Raw genomic sequence first — 20,237 nt, forward strand, 5'->3', positions numbered from 1 at the left:
ACTGAACTAGACTGAAATCATAGAGCCAATGACAAGACAGAAGCATGTCACCTTCTTGAGTTCACAACAAAACGCCCTAGCTAGTAGCCAACTCTAGTGTGCACACTTGAGTACACTCTGAGTAACCCTGACTCTGGTATTTTAGTATTATAACATTTATATATTATTATAGTATTTTTAATTTTTATAATTTTCTTATGTGTTTGTTATTCGTTGTTTTTGAAACATTTCAATTTAGCTTTGATTTATTTATTTTGGGATGGATGAATAAATAGATGATGGATAGATGGATGGATGGAGGGATGTATGGAGGTGGTTGATGGATGGATGGATACACGGATGGATGGATGGATGGATGGATGGATGGATGGATGGATGGATGGATAAATGGATGGATGGATTGATGATGATAGATAAATGGATGGAGGGATGTATGGAGGTGGTTGATGGATGGATGGATGGATGGATGGATAAATAGATGGATGGATGGATGCATAAATAGATGGATAAATGGATGGATGGATTGATGATGGATAGATAAATGGATGGAGGGATGTATGGAGGTGGTTGATGGATGGATGAATGGATGGATAAATAGATGGATGGATGGATGCATAAATAGATGATGGATAAATGGATGGATGGATTGATGATGGATAGATAAATGGATGGAGGGATGGATGGAGGTGGTTGATGGATGGATGGATGGATGGATAAATGGATGGATGGATTGATGATGATAGATAAATGGATGGAGGGATGTATGGAGGTGGTTGATGGATGGATGGATGGATGGATGGATGGATAAATAGATGGATGGATGGATGCATAAATAGATGGATAAATGGATGGATGGATTGATGATGGATAGATAAATGGATGGAGGGATGTATGGAGGTGGTTGATGGATGGATGAATGGATGGATAAATAGATGGATGGATGGATGCATAAATAGATGATGGATAAATGGATGGATGGATTGATGATGGATAGATAAATGGATGGAGGGATGTATGGAGGTGGTTGATGGATGGATGGATGGATGGATACACAGATGGATGGATGGATGGATGGATGGATAAATAGATGATGGATAAATAAATAGATGGATGGATTGATGATGGATAGATAGATAAATAGATGGAGGGATGGATGGAGGTGGTTGATGGATGGATGGATGGATGGATAAATAGATGGATGGATGGATTGATGATGGATAGATAAATGGATGGAGGGATGTATGGAGGTGGTTGATGGATGGATGGATGGATGGATGGATAAATGGATGGAGGGATGTATGGAGGTGGTTGATGGATGGATAAATGGATGGAGGGATGTATGGAGGTGGTTGGATAGATAGATAGATAGATAGATAGATAGATAGATAGATAGATAGATAGATAGATCAGCAAGGATGCATTAAATTGGTCAAAAGTGACAGACATCTTTCAAACAAAGTAAAAGTATTTACTATTTCAATTAAATTATTTTTAATTTGAACTTCTATTTTTTAAATGATCGTTTAAAAAAAAAAAAAAAAAAAAAAAAAAAATCACAGTTTCCACAAAAATATGAAGCAGCACAACTGTTTTCAACACTGATAATAATAAGAAATGTTTCTTGAAACCCTGTTTGTGGGCTGGTCATCTCTCATGTCACTCACCCTTGTGGAAGGTGGGATTGCTGTCCTGCAGGAGCCGGCTGAGCTGGTGTCCGTTGAGCTGGAGGAGGCGGAGCTGCTCTCGGAGCGATAACTCCTCAAACACGGCCGGAATCAAATGGCCCACGCTGTTCTGGGAGATGGGTAACCCCAGAGCCAGGGCGAGGGTGGGGGTCAGATCCACCTGCTCCAGGACGTCCGGCTCCTCCAATCCCGCTGCAACAGGAAGACACGCGTCATTAACTGCTTTAAGACTGAGGGGCCGTTTTCACAGAACACACTTTTTCATTCCAATGCGCTACTTTTCCATTGTTTTTCTATGTAAACACGCTAGACAGACATGTATGACCGCTGTGCTCGCGCCTTGTGTCTTTTTCAGCGTCTCGTGCATGACACAGTGATCTAATCACACACAGCGTCTGTGTGAACGAGCCCTTACAGCACAACTCTGTCCATGAGATGCACTTTCAAAAAACAGTTCTTTTATTTCAGCAAAATGTGAATAAAATTCAGATTCCATTCCAAAATTCCATATCTATCCATCCATCCATCCATCTATACATCCATACCTAACCATCCATCCATATCTATCATCCACCCATCCATCCATCTATACCTAACATTCATCCATCCATCTAAACAGCTATCCATATCTAACCATCCATGCATCTATCCATCCAACCATCCATCCACTTATCTAACCATCCATCTATCCATCCATGCATCCATCCATCTCTAACATCCATCTATCCATCCATCCCTAACCATCCATCCACATCTAGCCATCCATCTATCCATCTATGCATCCATCCATCCATCTAAACAGCTATCCATATCTAACCATCCATAATCTAACCATCCATCCATCCATGCATCTATCCATCTAACCATCCATCCATCTAACCATCCATCCATCCATATCTATCTAACCATCCATCCATCTAACCATCCAACTATCTATCCATCCATCTATCCATCCATCCATCCATCCATCTCTAACATCCATCTATCCATCCATCCCTAACCATCCATCCACATCTAGCCATCCATCTATCCATCTATGCATCCATCCATCCATCTAAACAGCTATCCATATCTAACCATCCATAATCTAACCATCCATCCATCCATGCATCTATCCATCTAACCATCCAACTATCTATCCATCCATCTATCCATCCATGCATCCATCCATCTCTAACATCCATCTATCCATCCATCCCTAACCATCCATCCACATCTAGCCATCCATCTATCCATCTATGCATCCATCCATCCATCTAAACAGCTATCCATATCTAACCATCCATAATCTAACCATCCATCCATCCATGCATCTATCCATCTAACCATCCATCCATCTAACCATCCATCCATCCATATCTATCTAACCATCCATCCATCCATCCATCTAACCATCCATCCATCCATCCATCTAACCATCCATCCATCCATCCATCCATCCACTTATCTAACCATTCATCATTCATCCATCCATCTATGCATCCATCCATCAATCCATCCATGCATCCATCCATCCATCCATCCATATCTATCTAACCATCCATCCAACTATCTATCCATCTATCTATCCATCCATCTATCCATCCATCCATCCATCCATGCATCTATCCATCTAACCATCCATCCATCTAACCATACATCCATCCATCTATCCATCCATATCTATCTAACCATCCATCCATCCAACTATCTATCCAACTATCTATCCATCTATCTATCCATCCATCCATCTATCCATCCATCCATCCATCCATGCATCTATCCATCTAACCATCCATCATCCATATCTATCTAACCATCCATCCAACTATCTATCCAACTATCTATCCATCCATCTATCCATCCATCCATCCATCCATCCATCCATGCATCTATCTATCTAACCATCCATCATCCATATCTATCTAACCATCCATCCAACTATCTATCCAACTATCTATCCATCTATCTATCCATCCATCTATCCATCCATGCATCTATCCATCTAACCATCCATCCATCCATCTAACCATCCATCCATCCATCCATCCATCCATCCATCCATCCACTTTCCTTCTTGTTCCAGTGCTGTTCTGCAAACTGACACCCAAAATGAAGAAATATTTCCATATTAAGACATGGATGCATATTCATTTGATGACACTGAATAAACTATTTATACACGCTAAATCTATAAATATATTCTTCACATCAATAAGACAGACATCAGAGTTTAAGTCAGCACTGAGCCGCTGATGAATCTGTAGCGCCAACTCAAAAAATGCACTGATAATTCAGCTGAATGGTGTTGTGTTGCTTTTGCGTTGTCCTTGCTGGCTTTAAACACTAATAAACAAGTACATCCTTGAATCAACTGTTGAATCAGACTGAATCTTACAGGATATGAAGGAAAACTACTGAAAGCTGCTTATTAACAAGTCTGCCGTGTCTCTCTGGATGATGCTGGTGTTACCTGTCTGATGGACGATGAGGTCAGCTTGCAGCGGGTGTGAATATGAGCTCATCTTTAAATAAAAACAGTGTGCTGCAAGAGGAAGCTGGTGTGAATGTGTGTGTGTGTGTGTGTGTGTGTGTGTGTGTGTGTGTGTGTGTGTGTGTGTGTGAGTGTATAAATGAGTAAGAGATCACAAAAATAGATCAGGCAGGAAAAGAAACAATTATCACATTCACCCTGACAGTCTGCTGTAGACAGATGCTCTGCCACTCCACACTTTCATTTAGGAGAGAAAAAGAGAGAGAGTATAGGGATGAGTACAAGTGGATAATGAGCATCTCTCACAGATTTTCACACTCTAGGGTGCGAGTATAGTGTGTGTGTGTGTGTGTTTATCCACACGTGGTTATGCATGCGTCATGTACTGCGTCACATGATCGGTGCGACGACCGCTGCGCCAGCTCTGTGTGTGTCACAATCAATTACACACTGGACTCAATGCAAATTAATCCATTATAAAACAGTGGGGGGGAAATGAATTAATGCTTTATATTATTAGACAGAGATGAATCAGTAGGTAATTTAAAACCCCCGGGGCATAAAATTATCCAGAAACTCACTGCAGCATTCCTGTAACACAATCAAACTGTCACAGACATTTGTGATTTAAAGGGGTCATGATATGAGAATCAAATTTGCCTTGACCTTCTGACATTTAAGAGGTCTTTGTACCAAAGTTTTAAAACATCCTGAGAGTTTCAAAGCTTAAAACATCCTCCTCATTATAAACAAAGCATTTATTAAATCAGGCTCCAAAAATGGCTTGTTTTGATATTGTGGGATCTGTGACGTCACATGGGCAAATACATTTGCATATGACTGCATTTAACTTCGTACATGCTGTTAGTTTAGTGTCAATAAGATTTTTTCCCAAAGGAAACTGAAAGTTTTATTCAGTGAAGAAGCATTAAATTGATCAAAAGTGACAGTAAAGACATTCATAATGTTACAAAAGATTGTATTTTAAATACATGCTGTTCTTTTAAACTTTATATTCATCAAAGGATCCTGAAAAATAAAATGTATGATGGTTTCCACAAAAATATCAACACTGATATCATATTAGAATGATTTCTGAAGGATCATGTGACACTGAATACTGGAGTAATGATGCTGAAAATTCAACTTTGATCACAGGAATAAATTACAGTTTACTATATATTCACACAGAAAACAGCTATTTTAAATTGTAATAATATTTCACATTTTTTATTCTATTTTTGATCAAATAAACACGGCCTTGGTGAGCAGAAGAGACTCTTTCAAACACAGAACAGAAACTTTAGAATGGATATTGTACATACTCAAACTATTATTATGGAAAACACAATTTCTAAGAACTTAAAGTGAAAGTAATGACATACTTTGAAGTGAAAGAAGATTTTATAAGTCCTAAAATGTACTTGATTTTATTAATTGGGAAATGAATTGGCAAACTCTACTGTAATCTTTATTAAATAAATGCTAACCAGCATTAAATTACTACATTACCTTCAACTTTGAGAGAGTGGAAGTGGTCGGGGGCAAGAAACCTTGACTAACACTATAAGAGGAAAAAAATAAGTAAAAGTATGCAAATAATTGCAAATGTTCAAGCAAAGAAAGTGTGAAACACAGCAGGCTCTTTTTTTGTGGAATAATTGCCCTTCATCAGCACAGGGAATACGGTCTTGATTATGTGAAAAATATCTACACTTTGAGCTCTAAAAAAAAAAAAAAAAAAAAAAAAAAAAAGGCAGATCACATTTTTGTGCATAAACCATCTCTTGCAAATGATTTAAAATGCAAGAATGGTTCAAATAACTCCTGAACAGATGCGTATAGCTTTGCACATTCTAAGAATATCTTGCACAGTCATTAACGCTGACATGAAAAATGCAACTGTTTTTGATTTCGGCATTGTTCGGTGTCGTGCTCTTACACGTAATCGCTGCGGAGAGCTTTTCTTATGCTGAAACAGACCTTTGATTCTGGAAGACTCATTACAGAGTGTGCATCTTCACATTTCTTGAGCTTTTACAGCAAAGAGTAAATCCAGTAACACTAACAGCGCTAACCCGCATCCCTCACAAAAACATTCATCCTCTTAAACGCATCAGTGAATATGCTGGTTGTTATCTGTTAATCTGATTTAAAGAGAAGTAAAAATGAAAAATCATCACTTCAGTCACACCAACTCACATGGGGACTGATTTACACAAACTTTTATTGCGAGTAAAGCTTGTTTGCCGGAGCCTGCAGACTATTAGAGCCCTTGTTTAGCTGGGATATTTCTCATACGGCAATTATTGGATACGGCTTAACAAATGTGGGAGGAAATCCTGGCCAATATACTTTATTGAAGAACTAAGACATCAAATACACAGCCCAGACTTAAAATAACTTCAGTTTCAAACAGAGTAACTTTGCAGTTTGCAAAAATCGATAGAACATCCTCCAAAATGTTTCTCTTGAACTTCAAAGAGATCTGCAGAACCTTTACGTTTGAAGGAGAAACTTAATGCGAGTAACCTTTACTTCAAAACACCGTGAGATAAAGTCATTTTTTGCAAACAGACAACCTAAAAGTCAAATTCACCAGCGAAAACCCAACAACAGCCTGAAATATTCAAGAAGGGTATAACTGCAGCCTGCAGATCTCCAAATAAGGTTGGGAACTCCAAAAGAGGGCGTGGCTTCCTTCCATTGACAGACAGACACATGACACGCCCACCAAAACCAGTGCAATCTCTGATTCTAAGGATTTCATTGGACAATCCAATCACAGTGCCGCAGTAAATACTAACCCCTAATCTTTGCATGAGGAGACTCCGCCCACTTTTGGTGTCCTCTCCAAAAACAAGCGCACATACATCTTTAGAATATTGTGTTTGAAAGCTCTGTATATTTCTATGGCATCGCTGTCGAAGAGTAATTAGCTGGTGAAGTGGATTTACTTATTAACGAAAGTTATCATGAGCATTGTAATGTTTGAAGCGGATGTCAAAACAAATGTTGTTTAGGCCGGGAAGATTTTAAAACGAGCGGTTCATTCATAAATCTGTAAGATCTTACCTTCATGCAGTAGAAATACAAACCGGAAGACAGAACACAATGAGCGCAGCGCTGAAAAGGGGTCTACTTGAAATATTCACCTGTCAGTGCTGCTCACCTTTCCTCCTGAAGGCGGGGCTAATGAGCAGGAGCGGCGTGTTGATTTCCGGTTCAGACGATCCGCCGTGACTGCCGGTTTCAGACATGCCGTGATCTCCACACAGAACCAGCAAGTTGGGCAGCGTCCCTTCAGATTCCTGAAACACACAAATTCAAAACTAAAAATTAAATAAAAATTGTTTCATATATGAATATTTGTATTATTAATCTAAATAAATATTGTTTTTAATTATTATTAATAAAAAATATTTAGATGTAACTTTAGTACATACATTTTAAAAATAGTAAAATTATACAAACGCACAGACATACACAGAAAAAAAATCTATAATAGTAAATATTATACTTGCAAAATTGATAGAAAATGTGTGAAATCGATTATTTTTTAGATTTTAAGACTGAAAGTCTGGGTCTGGGACAGGGTTAAAACATGAAAAATAGCCAGCAGAAAATAAAAATGGTGAAGATATTTTTAAAATATCATTTACAGTTTATTTAATATGTTTTTTTTCTTCATGTATTTTTTTTTAATCACCATTTATTTTTGTACATTTTTGTTTGCTACTGTTCAAATGTACATATTACCTTTCAAAAGCTTGGTGTTGATAAGAATTTTTTAATGTTTTCGAAGATTTTTTGTTTTGAAAAGTGTCTTCTGCTCACTAAGGCTGCATTTTTTTACATTTTTATTTTTGTATAACACATATAAAAACTTATATATATATATATATATATATATGTGTGTGTGTGTGTGTGTGTGTGTGTGTGTATATATTAAAAAAAAAAAAAAAATTACAGTTTTTTATATGGGTTTTTTCTTAATGTATTTTTTTTTTAATTGCCTTTTTTCTGTTTGCTACTGTTCAAATGTATGTACATATTACCAGTCAAAAGTTTGGTGTTAAATTTTTAATGTTTTTGAAGATTTTTTTTAATGCTGCATTTAGTTGATCAAAAATACAGTAAAAAATGTGAAATATTATAATGTAAAATAGCCATTTTCTATGTGAATATATAGTCAAGTGTAATTTATTCCTGTGATTAAAGCTGAATTATCATTACTCCAGTCTTCAGTGTCACATGATCCTTCAGAAATCATTCTAATATGATGATTTGCTGCTCAAGAAACATCTCTTGATCTTACCAACGCCTTACAGACCAAAACAAATGTTTGTAATTTCTTGTCAGTTTTCAGGAGACTCTGCTGTATAATTGTGTGTGTTTGTGTGCACAAGAGGAAGTGAGAGTTTAGGAGAGACACTGGATTGCTGTCCTCTCCACTGGAGCAAATCACTGAGCCGCAGGGACACGTGTCTCTCTCTCTCTGCCATCAGGGACGGGGGACGATCAGCTCTGTTTCACATCAAAGAGTCTCTCAGTGCGTTGGACCACTTGATTCCCTCATGCACACACACACACTGAACAGCCGTCCTTCACTCACTCCTGGGCCTCATACCGCTGCGCTCACAGCTGGCCGGCCGTCGCTCCAAACGCTCTCACTGAGCCCTAACACTACACTAATGATGCTAACAACAAGTCCTCTGCTCGCAGCGGTTCAAATATTCATGAGCCCACTAAACGTATGCTAATGACTGCCCTTCCCTCCCGCCCCAGCTAATGCACGCTAATGACAAGCCGCGTGAATAAAGCCATTTGAAAACACCGCCTCACTCGCGGCCTATTATCCGCCAGCAGTGTGGTAAAATAATAGCGTGCACTGACAGGTGTGATTTAAGTCATAAAACGCAAACCGTAAATTAGCTGAGGGAAATCTTAATATGCTGTGATTGACCAACACATCACTGTCGAGTACAAGTTAAACTGCTTCTTGTGTCATTCATTAAATATTAAGGCATCTGAAAAGTAGCAATTACACATGATGAAAGCATTGCAAAACGTCTGGAAATAAAATAAAATAAAATAAAATAAAATAAAATAAAATAATAAAATAAAATAAAATAAACATTAAAACATGTGAAAAGTAGCAAATATAAATGACAGAAGCATTGCAAAATATTTGATAAAATATAACACAATATAAATATGAGATAAAAAATAAAATAAAATTATTATATATATATATAATATATATATATATATATATATATATATATAGCCAGGTTTTACAACAAAACCCGCCCAATTGCTACTCAAAACTAGCCCAAAACTAGCCCGATCGCGTTTCAGGGGGGTCCCCTGGTAAAATTTGCATTCCAGGGGCTAAAAATCATGTTATTTGGGGTCGCGTCAACCCGCGCACATGAAAAACAACCCACGGCAACAGTGTCAAAGTAGCCCAATTCCGTGGGAAAACCGCAGACTTGGCAACACTGGACAAGCGCGACACATCTTGAGAGCAGCTGAACTTTTATTATGCCGCAGTCGGCGCTTCTGCTTCTTCCGGTCAAGCGTATGTGGGGTAACGCAGCGCTGTTTATCATATTAGACACATCTGTGTGTTAAAAATGATGTTATGCAATTAATTTTCAAAACATACTGTATTGATGGAGAAAATGCTGTATTACAGTTACTAAAAATCTGATTATGCTATGTTAGCTACTTGACAAAACAGTGTTTTTCTCTGAGACATGGTGAAATAATATAATTATAGAAAACGAGATTCAAAGACTAAACGTGTTGAGCTAAGATGACAATAAATAGTTTTCTGTCTAAAAATGTATCCAAACAGTTGTTCCCTTGTCTAATAAAACGTGTAATATATTAAAGCGTCTTTGGTGTTTCCATGGTTTCTACAAAATAAAACGGAAATCAAGGATAACGCGGGATTGATGTCATTGACACGTCCATGTCCTGGTTAAAAATGGCTTATTTCTCTGGTTTTAAACATTCTTGGAAACATTTGGGATAATCTAAGTACACAAGTCAACAAAAAAAAAATATATATATAACACTGTTCTAGTGGTTTTTGGACATTTTAATCCAAAATTCCCACATATTGTGCCTTTAAGTCATTTTGCATCTCCAGTAAATGCATCTTGATTTAAAGTCAATAATTTTATCCCTTAAAACTCATCTTTGATCACCAAAATTACATATTTAAACATTTTTTCCAGTGAAAATTATTTCTTCATGCCTTAAAATAGCTTGAATGTAACTCGACACCCTTGCTTCATTTAGTATACACAGAACCATGAATATGCAAATTAGCCCCGCCTCCACTCACTCACTCCAGCTCGGATTACCTGATCCAATAGATCAACTTTACTGTAGTAAACGCTACACAATGGCAAGTGGAAACACTGGTTTAATTCAGCGTCTGCAGCATCGGACACATAACGGTAAAGCCTTTGGCTTGACTGTGTTATCAAACAGCTAATAATGTGTTGCTAATGTACATGTTCCCGTTCGCCATCTCAGAGTCAGACAGCTGCCGTCTAACACTCAGCATCTACAGAAATGCATCATAGAACGTCAGTGGAGAATTGGTTGATGGGATTGGTTGCTTGTTTGTACTGTCCAAAACCAAAACCTTCTTAAAATCATCAAACTAGACTTTGGTATCCAGTTAAGACCATCTACGGCTGGTTTAAAAGGTTAAAAAGGACCTGAAAGAGTCCTTCAACAATGGAGCTCTGTCCTAAAAACACTTTGTCTATTTCTAGACAACCAAATCTGAGCAGAATTTCACCTCAAAAACGGCATGAGGACAGCCGCCCATAAAGGGTCCTGTCGGCCAAGGCCTGTGAGCAGTTTGTGGGATTTTAGGGCACTCGTTTTCCTGAAATAAACACTGAGGTGCTGTAATGGAGATTGATGAGTCTCAGGCTGTAACACAGTGTTCATATCACAGGGTTAAGGATAAAGAACAGCCAACAACGCAATGAAAATAAATAACTCCATATAGGAATATAAAGTGTTTTTCTTTCCCTCCTTCATAAGCCGTTATCCCCCGTGTTACCATAAAACACACTGAAAATAGAGCATTTCCCCATACGATTCAACACTGGGAAGCTTAAAGCGGAACAAAACTAATAAAGAAAGGCGACACTGTACCAAAAGGAGCTTTGAAAAATAATTCAACATCAAGCAGCCACCGGGAGTTCGTTCAAAACGCCCAGAGTTTCAGACTTCATTGCGGAAAACAGCGCAATAAAATAGAAACGTGTGTGAATTTATCTCAGTGATTTGATGGGCGTTTGGAGACAGACGAGACTGAATCAAACACTGTGTTCATGTAGGAACGGACTATTATTAAGTGATTCCTGACTTCAGGACACAGTGATTTGGTTTGAGAAAAGGAGCGAGCTGCTGAGAAAAATGAGTCAAACGTGAAAATGGAGAAAGGTAAAGGAATGAAAGATGCTTCCTGCCATCTTAACAGCTCCACGAGAGGCTTTCAACGAAACCTTGAGGAATTACAGGCGGCGTGAATGAATAGTTCAGCTAAAGTGAGTCATTATTCACGCACCCGAACCACTTTCTTCTGTGGAACAATACAGGAGAAATTCTACATTCTGATTCTAATCTTTACTCTCTAAATATAATTTACATATGCGCATATTCAAATGTCTATAACAGTTTCATTTTAAGAACTGATTTTCTGTAACGACTTACTCAAACCTCACGTGACTTCATATAGAGTTCACGAGTTATTATTGTTAACTAAAATCAGTTATTTTAGTATATTGAGATACCATTATAGTTTTAATTAATATTTTGAATTAGATGTTATGTTTATCATTTCTGTTTTCATTTTAATTTCAGTTAAAGTTGTAGTAAAATTGTTGTGTTTGACTTTTGTCTATGTAGTTTTTATAAATTTTTATTTCAGTTTTTGTTTTATTTTTATTTTAGTACATTAAATTAAACTAAATGAAAATGGGGAATGTTGCCTTGGCTGAACTAAAATAAGTTTAAAAAATATATATTTTATTTTATTTTATGTTATATTTCAGTTGACATTAATTTAATTTCAAGTAATGGAATTTTTTATGGTTTTAGTTTTTTTAGTTTCAGTTTCAGTTATAATAACCTTGATTAAAATTAAACTACTAAAAAAAATTCACTTAACTGAAATAAAGATTAAAAATAATTTTTTTAAAAAGTTTTCATTTTAATTTCAGTTAAAGCTTTAGTAATTTTTAATATATATATATATATATATATATATATATATATATATATATATATATATATATATATATATATATATATATATATATATATATTAGTTTTTTTAATTTTTATTTATTTTATTTATTTATTTTTTTTAGTCCATTAAATTAACCTAAATGAAAATGGGAAATGTTGCCTTGGCTGAAATAAAATATGTTTTTTTTTTTTTTTTTTAGTTTTTTTTCAGTTGCCGTTTATTTAATTTCAAGTAATGGACTTTTTTATGGTTTTAGTTTTTTAGTTTGAGTTTCAGTTATAACAAAACTAAAACTAAAAATATTTGTTTAAAAATCACTTAATTGAAAAAGTTTTTAAAATAAAATTTAAAAAAGTTTTACATCTAATATTTTTACATAAATAATAGAAATATTAAATGAAAAACAGCATTTCACCTTGCAACTAACTGTTTCTAGTTAAAATTCAACTAACTAACTAAAATTCAAATGAAAATATAAAAATAAAAGCCAATTCAAAATACTAATAAATTAAATTATACTAAAATAATTCTTCACTGTATTGTACGGCAGAGAGCAGCGTGAATGTCCTTTAAAATGTCTCCTTTTGTTTTCCACGGAAGAAAGAATCTCATGTGCAGTTTGTAAATCCTGATGCTTTTTCATACAAAGATAAAGAAATACAGAGAGCGGAAAGAGAGAGAAAAGAAAAGTTAAAAGGACAGAATAAGACAGTGAGACGGAGAAATAACCGAGAGCGGACGCAGGGAACAGGTTTAGAGCTGTGAGGAGTTTTCACAGAAACGCTTCAGTCGAGGTTTGGTGTTCTACAGCGACTCCCTGCAGCACCGGACAGAAACGCTCCACATCCATCTTTAAATATTCAGGAAGTCGGTTAGGCACGTTTCTCTCAGGAGATTCTTCAGTACTGACCCTTTTTTAATTGAAGAGGAGAACAGGGACGGCAGTGCAATCTGAGAGAAAGAATAAGTTGTGGAGTGTTTGTGCCGTATGAGCTGCTGAAGAGAGAAACTCACTCCTCGTCTATCCATCATCTGCTGAAGAACGTTCACGCTGCTCTTCTCAGTCACATCAAAACAATACAGAGACTCACGTGTGTGTTAACACAAATATATCCTAGTGTTCATTATTAATGTTTTGCCTTAATACTGACAGTTCTTCTTAACATGAAATAATAATAATAATAAATTATTATTATTATTATTATTATTATTGCTGTCATAAATTAATTTATAGAACTTGAACTGTTAAAAATGTACTGGTATATGTAAAAAGTCAAATTTCTTATTAATATTAGCTATTATTATTATTATTATTAATAATAATAATAATAATAATAATAATATTAAATATTATTGTTGTTATTATTATTATTATTATTATTATTATTATTTTAAATGTATACAACATGAAATGTTAAAGATGTATTATGTACAAATATAATTTATTCTTATTATTATTGCTAGCTATTAGTATTGATTAATAACTACTATAATTAATATTTTTTAATATTATTATTATTATCACCACCATCACAAATTATTATTAATTTATACATCCTGAAATGTTAAAATGTATTGGCATATGTAAAAATAAATAAATATATAAATAGCAATACAAATATTCTTATTAATATTAACTATTAGTATTAATATTAACTACTATACTTAATATTCAATATTATTATTAAAGTTTATTATTATTTTAAATTAATGTATACAACTTGAAATGTTAAAAATGTATTATGTAAAAATATATAATTTCTTATTGATGCTATTAGTATTAATAATAACTACTTTAATTAATAATAATTAATAACCATCATAAATTAATTTGAAATATTGAAACTTGAAATATTAAAAATGTATTGGTAAATGTAACAAATAATATTTATTATATTAATTAATGACAATAAAATTATTCTTATTAATATTAGCGAATAGTATTAATATTAATGGCAATAATTAATATTTATTATTATTATTAATAACAATAATATGATAGGCTATATAATCATAATCAATCATAGATTAACTTGAACTGTTAAAAATGTCTTAGTATATGTAACAATTATAATTTATTATTATTATTATTATTATTATTATTATTAATAATTATAAATTATTAACTCATTGTTGTAAATTAGGTCACGACGAGCGCTCAATCACTCAAATGACAGACTTTCAATGCCGTCGATTAATATTTAATTTCATTTTAATCACAGCAAAATGTCCAAGGTCTCACAGCGCAGCAGTATTCATACAGGAAGATTCAGGTAATGAATAATAAAATCATCTAACAGAAAACATGACCACTTTCTCTCGGATACTTTGTCCCAAAACCAGGCGAACGAGAGATTTGCATGTAATTACACAAGAAATCAGTGCGTTTGAATGTATAAAACCGCGGCCCAATTTACAGACTCAAATCTGGTCTTCACAGGAGGGATATCGCCTCGGAAAAGGAGGACGAGAAATGAAAGCGCACCATTATATTCAGATTCTCAGAAGTGTTGTAATTTATACGACATGCATCGGTTTGAATGGGAATAACAGGATATAATCCAAACTCCCACTTCAAGCGAACAAGCTCAGTACAAAGACAGCGAACTCAGAAGAGCAGGAGAGACCGGAGCGAAGGCCGGACCAGAGCTTCTGTTGAGCCTGAAATCCACCGCACGGACACACAGGGATGGAGAGATGGTTCTGCTGGAGGAGAGAAACGAATCATGTGTTCATCATCTCTGAGGCTGTTCAAGGAGCGAGGGAATACATGTTGAACCACACCACACTACAACAAACATATGAAATGAGCGTCACACGGACAAAGACGAGTCTGAGAGAAAGACTGCAGGCCTCCACAGGAACAACACAACGGATTATTGTGTCGGAGAGTGTATTCAACAACAACACCGCCAGTACAGACACATTCACAAACAAATAATGACTCAATATATCAATCTACTGTTTTTAAAGATACACATACATAGTTCTAATATATGATCATTTCATAATAAAAACATGATCAGTGAATGTGATTACGTGAATGATAATTTCTAATAATAAAAATTAAATTGTATTATAATGCACAAACAAAAATAATAATAATAATAATAATTATAATAATGTTTTATGTATTATGTAATTTAATAATAATAATAATAATTTTAACAAGATAATGTCATAATATTAAGAACGTGATCAGTGAATCAGATTACATGATTGACAATTTCTAAAAATAACTAATTTTATTATAATGCAATAATAATAATAATAATAATAATAATAATTCATGATAAAAACATAAGTGAATGTGATTATATAAATGACAATTTATAATAATAAAAAGTATATTTTATTATAATACAATAATAATAAAAAATTATATATTTTAATAATTATTATTATTATTTCATGATAAAAACATAAGTGAATGTGATTGTATAAATGAAGTTTTTTAAAAATAAAAAGTGTATTTGTTATAATACAATAATAATATATTTTAAAATTATATAATTTAATAATAATAATAATAATAATAATAATAATAATAATTCATGATAAAAACACAAGTGAATGTAATAAATGCCAATTCATAATAATATAAAGTATATTTTATTATAATACAATAATAATAAAATAATAATATATTCTAAAATTATATAATTTAATAATAATAATATTACATGATAAAAACACAAGTAATGTGATTATATAAATGACGATTTCTAATAATAAAAAGTATATTTTATTATAATACAACAACAACAACAACAACAACAACAATAATAATATATTTTAAAATTATATAATTTAATAATTATTGTTATTTCATGATAAAAACATAAGTGAATGTTATATAAATGACAATTTCTAATAATAAAAAGTATATTTTATTATAACACAACAACAACAATAATAATCATATATTTTAAAATTATATAATTCAATAATAATAATAATAATAATAATTAGATATACTTTTATCGTGATAAAAACAAGTGAATGTGATTATATAAATGACAATTTCTTATATTATAATACAATAATAATAATAATAATAATAATAATAATAATAAAGAATGTACTTGTGTATTGTTATTTTTATTACACATTTTATTTGTAATGTATTTTAAATTTTATAATAAAATTATTATAAATTAATTTATAAAACTTGAAATGTAATTTTCAATAATTGTATTAGTAAACAGTCAAACCAAAATTTATTCAGGCACCTTGAACATTTCATTCATTAATACAGTTTATTCACTATATTTAAAAAAAATGGTAAGAAAATATGATCTCAGAGTTAAACTGTGTCAGAAAAAATTAATCTTAATTATGTCAGATAACACTTAAGCAAAACATGGTCAGGTCAAAGTGTCTGAATAATTTTTAGTTTCAAATTTTTTTTTTAGGTTATGTCATGATACCTAACACATTAACTAGGCATGGTGTTATGAAAAATATAAAAATATACTACAGATACAAAAAGATATAAAAAAGAAAAACAAGCAGAGTAAGAGAGAGAGAGAGAGAAATGTGTGAGAAATCTCATTAGTTTTGATGGTTTCTACACTGAGAGACGGCCGTCAGTTCAGTCCACCAATGAAAAACACAAACATCTCATCACAACAGAAGATACAAACAGGAAGTCACAGAATGAACATGTTAAATCGAATCTTGTCTGTCCAAAAGCATCACAGCTCCGGGGAACTGCAGATGAGACTGTCAAACAATAAGATAGCGAATGATTCAACGGCTTTGAAACACTTGAGAGTGTGTAATGAGAAATCTCTGAATACTCAATGACACTCATGACAGTAGAGAGGCTTTTAGAGACCGTCAGAGACGACAACAAGATCATCTCAAAGTCAAGAGAACAGGTCATTTACCTCAGCGACACATCTGAGTCATGACTTCTGTCTCACATCTAAAACCTTCTCTACAGGCCTCAAAGAGGACAAACCCAAAGTATCAGCGGCTTTTTGTTCTACCATATTCACATTACCAAAGTTTGAGGTCAGTAAGATTTATTTTTTCTCAAGAAATTGATACTTTTATTCAGCAAGGATGCATTAAATTGATCAACAGTTTACATTGTTACAAAATATTTCATTTTCAAATTCATTTTCTTTTTTCAAAAAATCCTGAAAAAAATGGGTTTTCCACATAAATATGAAGCAGCACAACTGTTTTCAACATTGATAATAATCAGAAATGTTTCTTGAGCAGCAAATCATCATATCAGAATGATTTCTGAAGGATCATGTGACACTGAAGACTGCAGTAATGATGCTGAATATTCAGCTTTGATCACTGGATATAAATTACACTTTACTATATATTTACATAGAAAACAGATATTTTAAATTGGAATAATATTTCACTATTTTTAATGTATTTTCTATCAAATAAAAGCAGCCTTGGTGACCAGAAAAGACTTTCAAAAGCATAAAAATGTCTTTCTGACTCCAAAAATTTGAGCAGTAGTGTATGTATAGTATTTTTTTTTTTTTTTTAAATAAAACCTTAAAAATTAAAAATATATATTTTAATCTGTGAATGCTGATCAAAAAGGCAGCAGTTTAAATTAATAGCTCAGCTAAAATGAAAAACTTCCTGTCAAGTCCTTCTAAAGCCATTTGAATTTATTCTTTGTAATACAAAAAGATACATTTGTGAAGAAAAGGCAATAAAGAGCCATAAAAGCATCATATAAGTGGCCATGTGACTTGTGTGCTTTATTCCAAGTCTTCTAAATTCATACTATAGTTCTGTGTGAGTAACAGACCGAAATAAATCACTGGACATCCGCTTTGGTTCACAAGTTAATGTCAAATAGAAAAGGGCAATTTGTGAATGAATCATTCTTTTGAGATTGACTCATTTGATATAGTTCACAAAACTGATCTGAATAACATGCACAAATTGGAGTGATTTGGTTAGAGAGTTTAAATATGGACTTTAAGATATTTTTATGCTGCTTCAGTGTCCTTTGTGAACCTCAAAAGCTTCAGTCCATATTCACTGTACAGTAATTGCATGAAAAGTAGTTTCCACCAGTACTTTCAGTGTGCGTGTGGCCTATATGGCAAGAGGACAATCCAGAGACGCAGTTATGACCTCGTTCAACACCATCTGCTCCTCCTGGAAGCCTATAGGTTCATCTCAAGACAAAAGTGCAGCTGTCAAAATCACTGCTTTAACGATTAGTGGATCTAAAGGCTGCACTAATGCTGATGGGTCATTTTCCCATGATCCTTTGCCATTCTTAAAAAATGACACCAGTATGCACGCGGTTATGGAGGCAGCAGTAGAGCTGATACAGTGAACAGAAATGGTTTGCATGTACGTTGTATACACTAAATACTAGAGCTGCATGATTCTGTATAAATTGAGAATCAACTTTTTTTTTTTTTAAATAGAGATCACAATTCTCACACGATTCTGAATAGACATCTAAACAAAATAACATGTAATTTACTAAAGGTTTTGACAAATTGTTAATTGCTGCAGTCTATTTAAAAAAAAAATCTGAATGAATGATTCAATGACTCACTCATAAAGACTTCACTTGTTTTATTACTGGATGAATCTGCATTTTTGAATGAGTCTTTTGAGTGAATGATTCAATGACTCACTCAAAAAGACTAGTCTCTTTTGAGTAAATGATTCAGTGACTCACTTATAAAGACTTCACGTGTTTCATTACCAGATTAATCTGCATTTTTGAACAAATCTTCTCAGTGAATGATTCAATGACTCATAAACACTTCACTTGTTTCATTACTGGATGAATCTGCATTTTTGAATGAATCTCGAGTGAATGATTCAATGACTCACTCATAAAGACTTCATTTTTGAACGAGTCTCTTTTGAGTAAATGATTAAGTGACTCACTTATAAAGACTTCACTTGTTTCATTACTGGATTAATCTGCATTTTTGAACAAATCCTCTCAGTGAATGATTCAATGACTCAAACACTTCACTTGTTTCATTACTGGATTAATCTGCATTTTTGAATGAGTCTTTTGAGTGAATGATTCAATGACTCACTCAAAAAGACTTCATTTTTGAACGAGTCTCTTTTGAGTGAATGATTCAGTGACTCGATTATAAAGACTTCACTTGTTTCATTACCACATTAATCTGCATTTTTGAACAAATCTCCTCAGTGAATGATTCAATGACTCATAAACACTTCACTTGTTTCGTTACTGGATTAATCAGCGTTTTTGAACGAATCTACTGAGTGAATGATTCAATGACTTGCTCATAAAGACTTCATTTGTTTCATTATTCGATTAATCAGCATTTGTGAATGAATCTCTTGAGTGAGTGATTTAACAGACATAGAGCCGAATTGTTGTCATTTAGGAATGAGATTGTGTGGGTGTTTGAATAGAGTTTGCGATCTTTTAACCATTAATCGTGTCAAGGCCTTTGGAGGGCACTGCTTCTGACGGCCTGTTCCTCTGCTTCTACATGGATGAAAAACGACCACCCAGCAGATCGAGAAAAAAAAGTGGAGCAGATCGAAAAAAACCATGCTGATTGTTATAAGAAGACCAGAGGAGAAGAACTGACCCGCTGATCTCAGGGGAGGGAGACCTGCACAATGTGTTTCACAGGTAATGAGAGACAGAAAGAGAAGTAGGAGTAAGAGAACACAAAGATGTGTGCCAACAGGGTCCAAAATCAACCTTTCAAACAATGAAAAAAGACATGAACCTATGAGTAATGGGTGTGATTTAGCCTGACGAATCCTTCACCGAATGAACTGACAATAT

At 33.7% G+C, this 20,237-nt stretch overlaps 1 protein-coding gene across 1 annotated transcript in view; it reads right to left on the reverse strand.

Annotated features, from left to right (window-relative positions):
* Positions 1-20,237, reverse strand: part of pigg (phosphatidylinositol glycan anchor biosynthesis class G) — a 117,761-nt gene that overhangs the window by 76,554 nt on the left and 20,970 nt on the right. Inside the window, exons 5-6 of the mRNA XM_051859946.1 lie at positions 7,331-7,469; positions 1,665-1,877 (exon numbers count right to left, since the gene is read on the reverse strand). Coding sequence (XP_051715906.1) covers positions 1,665-1,877; positions 7,331-7,469 — 352 coding nt within the window. The remainder of the gene's footprint in view (positions 1-1,664; positions 1,878-7,330; positions 7,470-20,237) is intronic.

The sequence above is a fragment of the Ctenopharyngodon idella genome, chromosome 14 (genome assembly GCF_019924925.1).
Source record: "Ctenopharyngodon idella isolate HZGC_01 chromosome 14, HZGC01, whole genome shotgun sequence".
Classification (NCBI taxonomy): Eukaryota; Metazoa; Chordata; class Actinopteri; order Cypriniformes; family Xenocyprididae; genus Ctenopharyngodon; species Ctenopharyngodon idella.